Genomic DNA, 14,812 nt, shown 5'->3' on the forward strand with positions numbered 1-14,812 from the left:
ACCTAAAGGATTATTAGGAACACCTGTAAGATTTCTCATTAATGCAATTATCTAATCAACCAATCACACGGCAGCTGCTTCAATGCATTTAGGGGTGTCGTCCAGGTCTAGACAATCTCCTGAACTCCAAACTTAATGTCAGAATGGGAAAGAAAGGTGATCTAAGAAACTTTGAGCATGGCATGGTTGTTGGTGCCAGATGGGCTGTTCTGAGTATTTCACAATCTGCTCAGTTACTGGGATTTTCACACACAACCATTTCTAGGGTTTACAAAGACTGGTCTGAAAAAGGAAAAACATCCAGTATGCTGCAGTCCTGGGGGGTGAAAATGCCTTGTTGATGCTAGAGGTCAGAAGAGAATGGGCCGACTGATTCCAGCTGATAGAAGATAAACTCTGACTCAAATAACCACTCGTTACAACAGAGGTATGCAGCAAAGCATTTGCGAAGCCACAACACGAACAATCTTGAGGCGGATGGGCTACACCAGCAGAAGACCCCACCGGGTACCACTCATCTCCACTAAAAATAGGAAAATGAGGCTACTATTTGCACGACCTCACCAAAATCAGACAGTTAAAGACTGTAAAAATGTTGCCTAGTCTGAGGAGTCTCGATTTCTATTGAGACATTCAGATGGTAGAGTCAGAATTTGGCGTAAACAGAACGAGAACATGGATCCGTCATGCCTTGTTACCGCAGTGCAGGCTGGTGGTGGTGGTGTAATGGTGTGGGGGATGTTTTCTTGGCACACTTTAGGCCCCTTAATACCAATTGGGCATTGTAAATGCCACAGCCTACCTGAGCATTGTTTCTGACCATGTCCATCCCTTTATGACCACCATGTACCCATCCTCTGATGGCTACTTCCAGCAGGATAATGCACCATGTCACAAAGCTTGGATCATTTCAAATTGGTTTCTTGAACATGACAATGAGTTCACTGTACTAAAATGGCCCCCACAGTCACCAGATCTCACCCCAATAGAACATCTTTGGGATGTGGTGGAACAGGAGCTTTGTGCCCTGGATGTACATCCCACAAATCTCCATCAACTGCAAGATGCTATTCTATCAATATGGGTCAATATTTCTAAAGAATGCTTCCAGCACCTTGTTGAATCAATGTCACGAAGAAATAAGGCAATTTTATTCAGGTATTATTAGGGTGTTCCTAATATAATTTAGGTGAGTGTGTGTGTGTGTGTGTGTGTATATATATATATACACACACACTCACCTAAATTATATATATATATATTTATTTATTTATTTATGTATTTATTTATTTATTATTATTTTTTTGACGACGGCAGTTGCGTCTCGCTGTCTTCACTGCAAGTGAAGTGAAAATAAATTAATAAATGGCGGCATGCGATTAAACAAAACGCGTTATTCTCGGCCCTTAATCGCATCACGATTAGCTCGTTAATACTGACAGCCCTACTATAGAGTGCTTTCACTTGTATTGTACATTTATACTTATATTTTTTGTTTATGAAAGCATGAAAAAAATTATAAAATTACCTTCAAAACTCTTTGGATACTCAATAGAGCCCAATGCGGACTGTCTGAACAAATCCAAAACTTGTCACACCGGCTGCGCCTAGTTACAAATGCTAAGCTATGATTGGACAATTGCTGTTCAAAGTCAGTTCTGAATGGTGAAAGTGAATGGTCAATTTTGGCTTAAGACATTCACACCTACATTAAAATTAGTAAAGCTGATACATTAATAAATAAAAAAAAGGTGTTTGTGTATGCATATGTATATATTTTTCATTATCCTTGTTTTTCTGTTTAAGGTGGCACTTATCTTGAGGTTAAAGATGAGAGGTGTACACACATGGTGGTGGAGGAAAACTTGGTAAAGGAGCTGCCATTTTCTCCCTCCAAGAAACTCTTTGTGGTCAAACAAGAGGTATGTAGTTTTTTGGAAAGAGTAGTTTGTTTTCGGAGCTACTTCTAATGACAAACAAGTTGGATACCCCTGTGATGCTGGTCAAGCACCATCTTGACATAACAGAATAATCAGTATACTCTAAGATATTGCTAGAGGAAGATACAGACACAAGGGAGACAAAGGAAAAGTACTGAATCCTCTCATTTTTTGTCCTTTATATATAGAATGCTAAATGATTATCTGATCAGGATTTCTTTTAGATCAAACCTCAATAGATAGTCTCTAGTCTCCCTCTCTCTGTCTGTGCTGTCATAGAGAGGGATAAATAATAGCCACTGACATTCCCGTGGATGAATCATTAGAGCCAAGGTAGAGTTAAGGTTTAGCTGTAGTAACTCCACAATCAATAAGGCCTTATCTTTACTCTGCCAGTTTTATTGGTTTTCAAAAGGAGAAGGAAAGTCTATGTAAATACACTGCTCAAAAAAATAAAGGGAACACTTAAACAACACAATGTAACTCCAAGTCCATCACACTTCTGTGAAATCAAACTGTCCACTTAGGAAGCAACACTCATTGACAATACATTTCACATGCTGTTGTGCAAATGGAATAGACAACAGGTGGAAATTATAGGCAATTAGCAAGACACCCCCAATAAAGGAGTGGTTCTGCAGGTGGTGACCACAGACCACTTCTCAGTTCCTATGCTTCCTGGCTGATGTTTTGGTCACTTTTGAATGCTGGCGGTGCTTTCACTCTAGTGGTAGCATGATACGGAGTCTACAATCCACACAAGTGGCTCAGGTAGTGCAGCTCATCCAGGATGGCAGATCAATGCGAGCTGTGGCAAGAAGGTTTGCTGTGTCTGTCAGCGTAGTGTCCAGAGCATGGAGGTGCTACCAGGAGACAGGCCAGTACATCAGGAGACGTGGAGGAGGCCGTAGGAGGACAACAACCCAGCAGCAGGACCGCTATCTCCGCCTTTGTGCAAGGAGGAGCAGGAGGAGCACTGCCAGAGCCCTGCAAAATGACCTCCAACAGGCCACAAATGTGCGTGTGTCTGCTCAAACGGTCAGAAACAGACTCCATGAGGGTGGTATGAGGGCCCCACGTCCACATGTGGGGGTTGTGCTTAAAGCCCAACACCGTGCAGGACGTTTTCCTGAGAACACCAAGATTGGCAAATTTGCCGCTGGCGCCCTGTGCTCTTCACAGATGAAAGCAGGTTCACACTGAGCACATGTGACAGACGTGACAGAGTCTGGAGACGCCGTGGAGAACATTCTGCTGCCTGCAACATCCTCCAGCATGACCGGTTTGGCGGTGGGTCAGTAATGGTGTGGGGTGGCATTTATTTTGGGGGCCGCACAGCCCTCCATGTGCTCGCCAGAGGTAGCCTGACTGCCATTAGGTACCGAGATGAGATCCTCAGACCCCTTGTTAGACCATATGCTGGTGCGGTTGGCCCTGGGTTCCTCCTAATGCAAGACAGTGCTAGACCTCATGTGGCTGGAGTGTGTCAGCAGTTCCTGCAAGAGGAAGGCATTGATGCTATGGACTGGCCCGCCCGTTCCCCAGACCTGAATCCAATTGAGCACATCTGGGACATCATGTCTCGCTCCATCCACCAACGCCACGTTGCACCACAGACTGTCCAGGAGTTGGTGGATGCTTTAGTCCAGGTCTGAGAGGAGATCCCTCAGGAGACCATGGCCCGCCCATCAGAGAGAGCGCGTGTGTAGGGAGGTCATACAGGCACATGGAGGCCACACACGCTACTGAGCCTCATTTTGACTTGTTTTAAGGACATTACATCAAATTTGGATCAGCCTGTAGTGTGGTTTTCAACTTTAATTTTGAATGTGACTCCAAATCCAGACCTCCATGGGTTGATAAATTTGATTTCCATTGATAATTTTTGTGTGATTTTGTTGTCAGCACATTCAACTATGTAAAGAAAAAAAGTATTTAATAAGATTATTTCATTCATTCAGATCTAGGATGTGTTGTTTAAGTGTTCCCTTTATTTTTTTGAGCAGTGTATATTACGCAAAATCATTTTTTTTTCTACCTACTGTACCTCTTTCCTAACCCAGGGGTCTGTAAAACAGTTTACTCTTTTCTATGGTAGTGGTTCTGGGGAAGCATTCAGATGGACGCTCGGGCAGGAGAGTCCATGTACCTCTACGAGAAGGTGAGTGCATTTTGAATAATGTTAATGTATGTGTATTTCTTTTTTTTCTTTTTTCTTTTTCAACCTGGACCACATTTCCCCATTTATTTGTGTCTAATAGACTGATGTGACCAAAAATCTTCGCATCGCAAAGACGGACCGGCGCAAACCGTGCTGCAATGTCTCCTAATCAATTGTGCATCCTCGATTTTTGTGTAGAAAGTGGAATGCAAGTCGGGGAAAAGGCAGTCTGTTGTTTCGGAGTAGGCTACAGAAATGATAGGCTCCTGTTGTCTAAAAGATTGTCAGTGCCTTGGTGGCTCAATATTTAAATGATTTTGGTGCTTATGCCACCAACTGGACTGGAGTGTGGAACAACTGGAGCATGCGCAGTAGGTGCTTGATATTTGTACAGTTGGCGCAGTCACTTTTTTTGGGCTGCAGGTGGACAGTCCGCTCGTTCGCAAAACGCTTGGATTATTGACATTTACATCACGCGGACCGAACCAGATTCTTGCGGACAAGCGGAATGTACACATTTGGCTTAACTGGTGCTAAAGGCCAAGTTATTCTTGAAATTAATTAATGCATCTAAAGACAAAAGTGTTTTCAGCTCTTCCAAGTGGCCATATTCAAAGACGTGGCGAAAAGCCTGCCATAGTAGAGAAAGGGGACGCGATGAATTGTACACAGTTTTGGAAAGTCTTTCCTTAAAGTTGTTAATTAAATTAAATTCAATTATAGTGTCAAATCACAACAAGAGTTATCTCAGGACACTTTACAGATAGAGTAGGTCTAGACCACACTATGATTTACAAAGACCCAACAATTTCCCACGAGCAAGCATTTGGTACGACAGTGGCAAGGAAAACCTTCCTTTTAGGTAGAAACCTCGGACAGACCCAGGCTCTAAGTGGGCGGCTATCTGCCTGCTGCTGGTTGGGACACAGAGACACTGATACAGATATACATGATATGATTCATAACAATTATAGTAGTTGGCATGATGGACTTATAGTAACAATGATATGATAATCAAACTATGACTAGAAATAATAATTGTTGTAGCAGTGCAGGGCGTCAAGCAGGACTAGGCAGCAGCTGCCAAAAATGAACCACCTGAACCACCGATGTTAATGTTGCACTTGAGAGAGAAGTTCACACTGCCTACTTTCTCACCTCCTTTCACGTGGCTAGTCCACAATACAATACCAGTCAATATCAGTCTCACCCAACTCATCTTCTAAGGAGATTAATTGAGCATTTTTTTTATCAAGTTCAAAAAAAGACAATGTTGTGCACATAAATGTTCAAATAAGGTAAAGTCTGCAGTTAAATGCTCCGAAAAAATATTTAATAGTGCAGAATCAGGCACAAGTGAGATTCTGCACTATTAAATATGATCAAGTTACCACACCCTTAAAGCATGACATGTGCCTACCTCATTGTTCAACAAACGGGTCTAACATTTTACTATGTCATAATTTGCAAGACATGCAGCTTACCTTCATTACTCATCTTGTATTCATCTTGTCCCTATACGTGTTTCTCTTTGTCCCACTTAAATTCAGAGCGACAGCCCAGCCATGAAGAAGGCAGTGTCCCTCCTGTCTCTCACCACCCCCAACAGTAACCGTAAGCGTCGCCGTCTCAGGGACACGCTGGCTCAGCTTACCAAGGAGACAGAGATCTCCCCTTTCCCTCCACCACGCAAAAGGCCGTCAGCAGAGCATTCCCTGTCAATGGGTTCTCTGCTGGACATATCTAATACCCCTGAGACATGCAAGGCCTTGGCAGGTAAGAGAAAAATGGAGGACTGGAAAACACCTGCATGATCCAACCCTAAACAAGATGAACCCCTCTTAATTTCAGAAGACAGAGTAGGGAACCATTCAGAGAGCAAAGGAGAAAATACTGTGACCAGGAATAGTATGAGAAGAAGGAAAACCAGGGAAAGGATGATTAGGACAGACGAGAGGAGGAAAAGGTCCTACCCTGGTACAAGTACTCTTCAACAACCAGAGGAGCAGCAGCAGCAGCTGCTAGTAACTTCTGCAGGTCAGGTTTTGCTTCAAGAGTACAAGTTTAGGCTATATTTCGGTGAATAATTCTTCTTGCTTGCCACTTGCTGATTAAGGTGAAGGATGTTAAGCCCAAAGTTAGCAACATCATCGGCCCAGGCTCCCTTAAGGTGGACTGACCTATAAGGTGGACCAGCTATAGGGTTGGGTATTGTCTGGGTTTTTTCCGATTCTGGTGCTAAAAAGATACTTTTAAAACTACTGGTGCCTAAACGGTACCAGTAACGATACTTAAGAAAAGAAAAAAATTATGAGCACAAAACGACATTCAGTGACATTAAAGAACGGCTTGTTGTTTGGTCATATTTAAAAGATTTATTTAAAATGTAATAACAATAACTTATTATACGAGTCAATTGTTGTTAAATGACAAAAAGGAGAACATCTAGATGGCAGAAGGGTATTTTACAATAACTTTGAATGCACCATGAGCTTACGAGGTGCAATTTAATGCACCATTAAGTCTCATCTGTGTTTTTTCTCAGGGTTAGCACTGGCCACGGTGTCTCAAAGTGCAGCTAGGCTACTAAGTGTCTTTACAAGTTTTTGTCTTCAGAGCACCAGAGAGCAGCACAGGCATTTAAGTGGCCCAGAAATATGGCACTGAAATCCGTGTTGCTATTTGGTGCGGTAGATACCGGTCGTTTAGGAACCATATTGGCACCGGGTTTCAATACCCAACCCTAACCAGCTATCCTCATTTTAGTGACAAGCCGCTCCTCCAAGTTTTGCTCAGCAACACCTTGCACAACGCTTGTAATTCCACAAGTGTTTCAGAAGCCTCCCAGAAGCCTCTCTCCGCTATTCTCCACTAAAAATAGGCAACTGTATTTGCATCCGTTATTTTTTACGCTGCCCCTGTGCTGCACAGATCAAGCCAGGCAATGGACAGGAGGTGGTACTGTCGCAAAGTGGTAGAGAGCAGTTCACCGTTTAACATGCAATTCTTTTCCTATGCTCTTTTCTAATTACACAGAGATCTGATGTAGAAAACATTTTGTTAGCAGGCTTCTCATTTTTTACCTGCACAGACCGTTGCTTATACTGGTAATTAATGATTAGGTAATGATGAAACTCATTTTTGTCAGATTGTAACAGATGTAGCTTATTTTGTTAATTCAGTAATGCTTTAATAAAATGTTTGGCTATTGTTTGGTTAATGTGATCCCTGCAAAATAGTATTTGTTTGCTTATTAAAGGTGGATTACTAGTTATGACCGTAGTTGATATTGCTCTATAAAAACGATATATTGTGCAACCCTAATATACCACTGTGCCTGTCATGTTCCCCCAGAGAGTTCAAAGCCATCCAAGAGTTCGACTCCGGTTCTGTCCAAGCAGTCAGCCAGGTGGCAGGTCTCGAAGGAGCTCTACCAGACTGAGAGAAACTATGTGGACATTTTAAGCACCGTCCTACAGGTAGCTGTGTGTGTCTGTGTGTTAGCACAATGTGGACAATTCTTACACTCACTCACAGGCTGCCCAGATGGTTGCCCCTGACAACTGTTTGAGGCTTAGCTACACTCAGTAAAGGTGTGTTTGCATGCTCTCTCTTGGCCGGTCTTATCAAATGCTCCCAGCAGAGACCAGAGGAGAAAATGACCTGCCTGTCAATCTCTTATTGTCTTTCCCCCAATCCTTTAGTCTTTTTTTTTTCTTTTCTTTAATATCTACCTTCGACTTTCTCCATTTTTGACATCCTTTTCATTCACTCTTTCTCAACCTGTCTTGCTCTCTTTCTGCCTTTCTAAAATATCTATCCTCGATTTTTGTCATCTCCCTCTCCTGTAATCTGTCTTCTCCATTGTATTCTACTGGGTTTAACTCTTCCTTATCCTCACAAAAAGCTGCCTGGTTTTAACTTAATCTGGGAATTAAGGTTAGCCCCTTGGTGTTGTGGACTTCTGTCTTGAATCTAAAACAAACTCACCAAATGACACTATAGCTCCACTCCCGTGCCATTCATCAAAGTAAAACACATTTGAGGCTGACTCTATAATCCAGACATGTAGTAATCACTGACTGCATGAGTCGTAGTGCTGTTGATTACTGCCTATTTTATAGTCAATCCATGCTCCCTCTTCACTTCGCAGTTAACCAGAAGGGAAAACACACTTGATGTATTTTTCTGAGTTCATCAGTTCCTTATACTGAGGCAGCGGCTAAATTTCACGCATAACGAATGCGGAGCAGATGGTCCAACACTTCCAATATAATCAATGAAACTGGCTACACCGGCCATGAGAGCAGCTCTTAAGTGCTGCGTATGCACCGCAGAGATCTGCTCTAAAAGCGTAAAAATAGGATAGTCTTCTGTTTGTGTTTATATATATATATATATATATATATATATATAAATAGCAGGTGTAACCTGTTAAAAGATACATTCACTGGCACATCCGCTCTGCATACATTACGCGTGCAGTATAGCCAAGGCATAAGACCTGTTATTCCCCCTCTCTCCCCCTTCATGTCTTCAGCTCTCCTGTACAAATAAACACCTAAAATGCCCAAAAAAATTAATTAAAATTGTGTAGGGCGGCCTAAAGCCTTTATACATACCTTTTTAGTGCATAGAATATTAAGCTATTAAAATAATAATTGTTGGCATGATTTTGTAAATCATGTTTTACAGTGTCCTAAGGATTAACTGTATCTGTGGATGGCTATCTTAGTGATTACCTTACCTATAGGCCTGTAAGCCTATCATCAGTGTGGCTTTTTCACAAATAGGTGGATTTATATTTGCTAATAATATGTTGGTTTCATGTTAAAACATTTACATTTTTTTAAAAAGATTTCAAGTAATGAAAAATAATGTCATGGCCCCCCTGCAGTAACTCTAAGGACCCCCTAGGGGTCCCGGACCCCCTGTTTAAGATCTCTGCTTTAGGGGGTGGCTACAGGCCGACCTGTCAATCAAGACTCCAGACTGCAGTTCACAATGTCCCATCTTGTCTTAAAAAACACATCTTGAACCTCTTGCTCACCTGGTAGAGTGCGCATTATGTAGGCTGAGGTTTGAATCCGACCTGTGGCCCTTTGCTGCGTGTCATCCCCTATCTCTATCCCCCCTTCCCTGTGTATCTACTATCACTGTCTAATAAAATGTTTAAAAGAAGCAGAAAAAAACCCACACTTTTTTTTATCTGTGATGTATAAGGCACATTCCTGTGTTCAGAGCTGGTGTTGTGTCAGGTATTACGTATGTTGACAAAACATGTCCGAGACACAGGGCAATACAACTGACTGGAGTTTGGACGTGGCCCTGTTCAGATCTCTGTTACTATGAACTAGGGCTGCACGATTAATGTAATTGCAATCACGATGTCACTCAGTGTGATTACAGAAGTGCAAAAATTGATTTGAGTAAACAAAAAGGTGTGCTGTGTGCATGACACGCTGTGTGCACCCAAAGTCTCCACGTTGTTAATGCCCTTCACTTTACCAACAGTATTAACAACAGATGAAGCCACAGTGTCTAAAGAAGCTTGATGTTCTCTGTTAACTCACTTTACATCGTCTTTGCCATCTCTTTTTCCTCTTGGTTTTCCCTTATACAGCCGTGAAGTATTGCACATTTATGTATTTCTTCTTATGCTCGTTTAACTTTGTATGTTCAAGTTAAAAAAAATTTAGTAGCTTATTTTGTGCATTTTCCTTGATAATCAAGTAAACTCATGATACCATTATATTGCAATCGTTATCACAGCATTGTAAATCGCAATCGCAATATGACCTTTTACGGCCAATTCAATGTTAAATCGATGATGGCGGTGTCTGTTATAGGAATCCATTTGATTGGCTATTCAGCTTAAGTGAATTAGTGCACAGTAAGAAAATGATAGTGAGGAAAGCAAGCAAACTGCAGAGGTCAAGAGGGCACAAAGCTCATCTAATTTTTCATCTTCATCTCATCAATTCAAAACACAGAGCTGTCAAAACTGGCTACTGCACATTATGTCCAAGAGGGTAAATGTTCAACAATATAAAGTGCATTAAAGCGCTCCATGACTTGCTGTCATAATTAGTTTTTTCCACAGATGAATCGCCGAAACTATCCAATGAATGGGTTACTGTCAGTCTCTATAATGTCATGTTCACATGAAGCAAACTAGAACTAAAAGGCAGCAATGTGTCAGTTTTTTGTAAAACCAACCTCAAATGCTAACATGTTGTGGACTGACACTCAGAAATGTGACCTCATGCAAACTGAAGGAATCAATACATTAGGCTACCTCGTTGAAGTAAAATGTATATGATACAGTATGTAGACAAGTTAGATGTGTATTTTATTGTCCTGACAGAACATAATATTTCACTGATGCTATACTAAGTATTGCTCAATATTTCGTTTTTTGCGCTTCTCTTATATCTTTTTTTATTTGAAGCTTTTCAAGCTTCCATTGGAAAAAGAGGGGCAGGTGGGTGGACCCATCCTGGCCCAAGAAGAATTGAAGACAATATTTTGCAGCATTCCAGAAATCTATGAAGTTCACACTAGAATAAAGGTAGTGTGTTGTCAACTCTTTAAATCAAAACCAAATTTGACTAAATTGTGATGGTGATTTTTTTTGTTTTAAGAGGCATTGTTAACTTGTTATTTTCTATGTGTGATGGTTTGTTCTTCAGGGTGACCTTGAGGAGCTCTTGACAGACTGGTCAGAGGACAAGAGTGTAGGAGATATCATCCTCAAATATGTGAGTACAATTTTTTTTTTTTACTATTTTGCAGGTTTTCCTTGCATATTTGCATCTTCATACAACAAAGTAAATACATATGGTGATATGTGTGGTTGCTGTTCCACACTCAAGACTCTAAGATAACAGTTTTTCAGCTTTGTTGAAATAAAATCAGTGTAGAAAGTGGGGTGAAATAATCTATTAAACAATAAAGGGTAACACTTTACTTGAAGGTATCTACTTAAGAGTGACATGACACTGTCATGAACGTGTCAAACATCATATGAACCCTAACCCTAAGAGTTAGGTCATTTGGTTTTTGTCCGAAAAAAAACGAGTGACACTTTTGTCATGAACGTTTATGACTTGTTTATAATGTTTGACACGTTCATGACAGTGTCATGTCACTCTTATGTAGATACCTTCAAGTAAAGTGTAACCCAATAAAGTATTAACTAATTAGGAATAGTCAATTTTGACCGTTGCTTATAAGATTTGAAACAGGTCAAAGCCATTGATCGAGCATTGTATCGCTGTCTCTACCTGAGGAGACCAGGTAGGATCTTTTTAGTATTTATTCTGGTACTGGTAAATGACCAATAATGCAAAACTAAAACTTTGCCTGACTGGTTTAATCTATAAAAGATTGGTTTGCTGAGCATAAATGCATATAACAGTAATGCACTATTTGCAGTTACTCAAAAAAAGTCACAGTTGCATGTGACAGGCAGGTATGGTAACTATTGAGAAGGGTTCTTCCAGTATAAAAAGGAATAAAAGTATTGTAACATTGCTAATTATTTCATGAACAATTTTTTTAACAATTTAAACTCTTGTAATGTGTTAAAAGCTGCACACATTTTTTGTGTTAGTGGGTCAAATTTGACCCATTATTTAACTCTCCCCCAAATACTCATAAAACAATGATTATCATCCAATATAGTTTCATTTTGAGTCTAAATGTGTCGATATCCTGCGAAAAAGCCTGTGTTCCGGGGATTTTGGGGTAGGTTGCGTGTAGCCTGTGTGTGGGGTGTGGTTAGGGACCTTTGAGCTAAATTTCATCTACATAGCAGCCCACAACTGCCAATATTCTCTGCCAGGTCATATTTGAACTTGAATTTGAATTTAAACAAAACAATCCAACTTGTGATTCAAAGTTTTTTCCCCTCCCCTTTTATGTAAAACCTCATGCTTGTATCTGTGTGGGTCTTCTTTTTTATGCTTCTGACCTGTCCTTGTCTTCTCTCTTTCCAGTCTAAAGAGCTGGTGAAGGCCTACCCACCCTTTGTCAACTTTTTTGAAATGAGCAAGGAAACAATTGTTCGTTGTGAAAAACAAAAGCCTCGCTTCCATGCTTTTCTCAAGGTATGAGTTTTGCATTTGTACTGTATGTTTGTGTTAGGATAATTATAATATCAAGAATAGACGCAAGGAGCCATTTACAGCACTACTCATAGTACAGAAAATGTCTAACGGGAAGCCCTCTACGTCGGCTTATTTATACAATCATAATACAGAGTTGATGTCATCAGTTGTTATCTGGTCAGAGTTGATGACGTCTCCCTTATCTGGTCAGTGAGTGCATGTTCTTTCTTCACACCGTGCTCAGACAAGATAGCCAATGGTTCCATGTTATCTTGTGAGAGCAAGCAGTGTTTTGGTTTCTTACTATGCAAACAGTTTAATTTAACAGAGAGGGAAAGAGTATAATATTGTATTCTTATGCAAACAGTTTTAATATTAACGAGACCGAAAAATGTAAATCACAATTTTTCTAACAAGTTTGTTTGCCTGACAGGTGGATGGCATGTAAAGTTAGGTATTTCATAAGACACTTGCAAAAACAAACAAGAAAACCTGATATATATGACACTACTTTACAATAGAGATGTGAATCTTCACTGATCTCCCAATTCAATTATGATTATCATGTCTTCGATTCGATATCTCAATGCATCACGATGCGTCACGATACCTCAAAAACATCTTTTCTATTAAAGCCATATAGGATATTTGACTTGAAAAGCTTGCATTGTCAAGTGCAATGCCCAAGCTGCAATAAGTAACTTTAGACTGGAATGATGAGGTGTTTGGGTTTGTTTTAGGAGCTACCACTAGGGCTGTGCAATTAATTGAATATCGATTTCAATTTCGATTTTGGCTCCCAACGATCACCAAAATAGTATAATCGAAAATACGATTATTTTGCCATGTTCTGTTATGCAAGAACACTCTTATTTTGTCTTGTGTTCTGAATGACACGCACATCCGCCCGCGCACATCCGCCCCTCCCGAAGCCAGTCAGGGAGGCATGTCATGTGCATATCATCCACTGGAATTTTAAAACTCAGCGCGAGTAAAGATGGCAGCAGCGTTTGGTGAGCAACAAAAGGCAAAACCAACTCAGTTGTCTCGGAACAGCTAACGTTAGCTAACCCTGCTGTTCCTCTGCCTTTGCCCCTCCGCCGTAGCATACGGTCTATAGACGTATTACCCCGACACGCTGTATTCACTTACTGAAAAAACATAGTAATGTTCCCTCAGCATTTAGTTTTGTTGTTAAACTGTATATAAATGAGCAGGGACGTTAAATCACCTGTTTCACGTAACGTTACTCTTAGTTACCGTCTATGTGCTGGATTTTTCCTAAGGTTAGCTAGCAAATAAGCCCACTGACGGCGACATTATTGTTGATATTTTGGCACAATGTTTAGTAATGACAGTAGTAGTGGTCATAGTGAGTGAACATGTGATGTGAGATGCACATTGTGTTATGTCTGTGGAACTGTTCATTAGCTGTGTAACGTTATGTGTGATATCTGTAAAGCTGAACCGACTCACAGTAGTAAAAGTAGTAGTAAAACAGATTTTATTCTGATCTAAAGACTATTTCTGTGAGATAAAGGACACTAACAGATTATACCCTGGACACTATCCATTATAGCCAAATGTTAATGAGTAATCGTGTTAAATAATTGTGATTTCAATATTGACCAAAATAATCGTGATTATTATTTTTTCCATAATCGAGCAGCCCTAGCTACCACGAAGGTTTACCTGTTTTGGATTAGTCATATACCATACCACCCTACTTTTAAAGTGCAAATCTATTGTGCTGTATTGGAATAACTGACCCTAGACCACTCTTTAACAAAAAAGGTATTGTTTACTGAGCGATAACTTAAATGTACAAATAATATTTAGCCGTTAGATTGAATAACAAAAAAAAAGTAACACAAATCACACTCTTCAAATATGCTAACTGCAATATTTCTTCAAATGATATTACACACAACTACCCCTTTACCCGTTTCTCTATCAGTTTCCACTTAAAACACTCCAGCTACACAAAATGATTCCTCCTTAATTCAATTAAATTTTATTTATAGTATCAATTCATAACAAGAGTTATCTCAAGACACTTTACAGATAGAGTCTAGACCACACTCTATAATTTACAAAGACCCAACAATTCCAGTAATTCAAGACAGTGGCGAGGAAAAACAGGAAGAAACCTCAGACAGACCCAGGCTCTTGGTAGGTGGTGTCTGACGGTGCCGGTTGGGGTGTGATGAACAGTGGCAATAATAGTCACAATAAAGATAATGGATCAGCGCCTAGAAATAGTAGTTGTAGTAGTTCATTGCATAGCAGGGTGTCACAGGATGTAGCAGGGTATAGCAGGGCGTCACAGGACGTAGCAGAGCATTGCAGGACGTAGTAGGACGCAGCAGGACGTAGCAGGGCACTGCACAGCGTAGCAGGTGTAACAGGGCATAGCAGGGCGCGCAGCAGGACCACGGCGACAGGCTGTAACCATGATTTAGGGGCCACCCTAATACAAGGAAACATGATGGGCGAAAAGAAATACATATGGACTCCGGGGAATAAGCTCCCCAGAGCTAGGTTAGTAACAAGCATTTCTGGAACATGGAAGCACACAGATGGAAAGAGAGGAGAGAGAA

General features: G+C 40.6%; 1 protein-coding gene across 5 annotated transcripts in view; it reads left to right on the top strand.

Moving 5' to 3' along the window:
- Positions 1–14,812, top strand: part of ect2 (epithelial cell transforming 2) — a 190,415-nt gene that overhangs the window by 45,662 nt on the left and 129,941 nt on the right. For 3 of the 5 annotated variants that reach the window (XM_039811660.1, XM_039811664.1, XM_039811662.1), the window contains 8 exons: positions 1,807–1,922; positions 4,039–4,101; positions 5,652–5,877; positions 5,953–6,138; positions 7,456–7,580; positions 10,553–10,672; positions 10,794–10,862; positions 12,102–12,212. In XM_039811660.1, coding sequence (XP_039667594.1) covers positions 1,807–1,922; positions 4,039–4,101; positions 5,652–5,877; positions 5,953–6,138; positions 7,456–7,580; positions 10,553–10,672; positions 10,794–10,862; positions 12,102–12,212 — 1,016 coding nt within the window. The remainder of the gene's footprint in view (positions 1–1,806; positions 1,923–4,038; positions 4,102–5,651; positions 5,878–5,952; positions 6,139–7,455; positions 7,581–10,552; positions 10,673–10,793; positions 10,863–12,101; positions 12,213–14,812) is intronic. The other 2 variants (XM_039811663.1, XM_039811665.1) reach the window with 1 other exon arrangement.

This window comes from Perca fluviatilis, chromosome 9 (assembly GCF_010015445.1).
Source record: "Perca fluviatilis chromosome 9, GENO_Pfluv_1.0, whole genome shotgun sequence".
Taxonomy (NCBI): domain Eukaryota; kingdom Metazoa; phylum Chordata; class Actinopteri; order Perciformes; family Percidae; genus Perca; species Perca fluviatilis.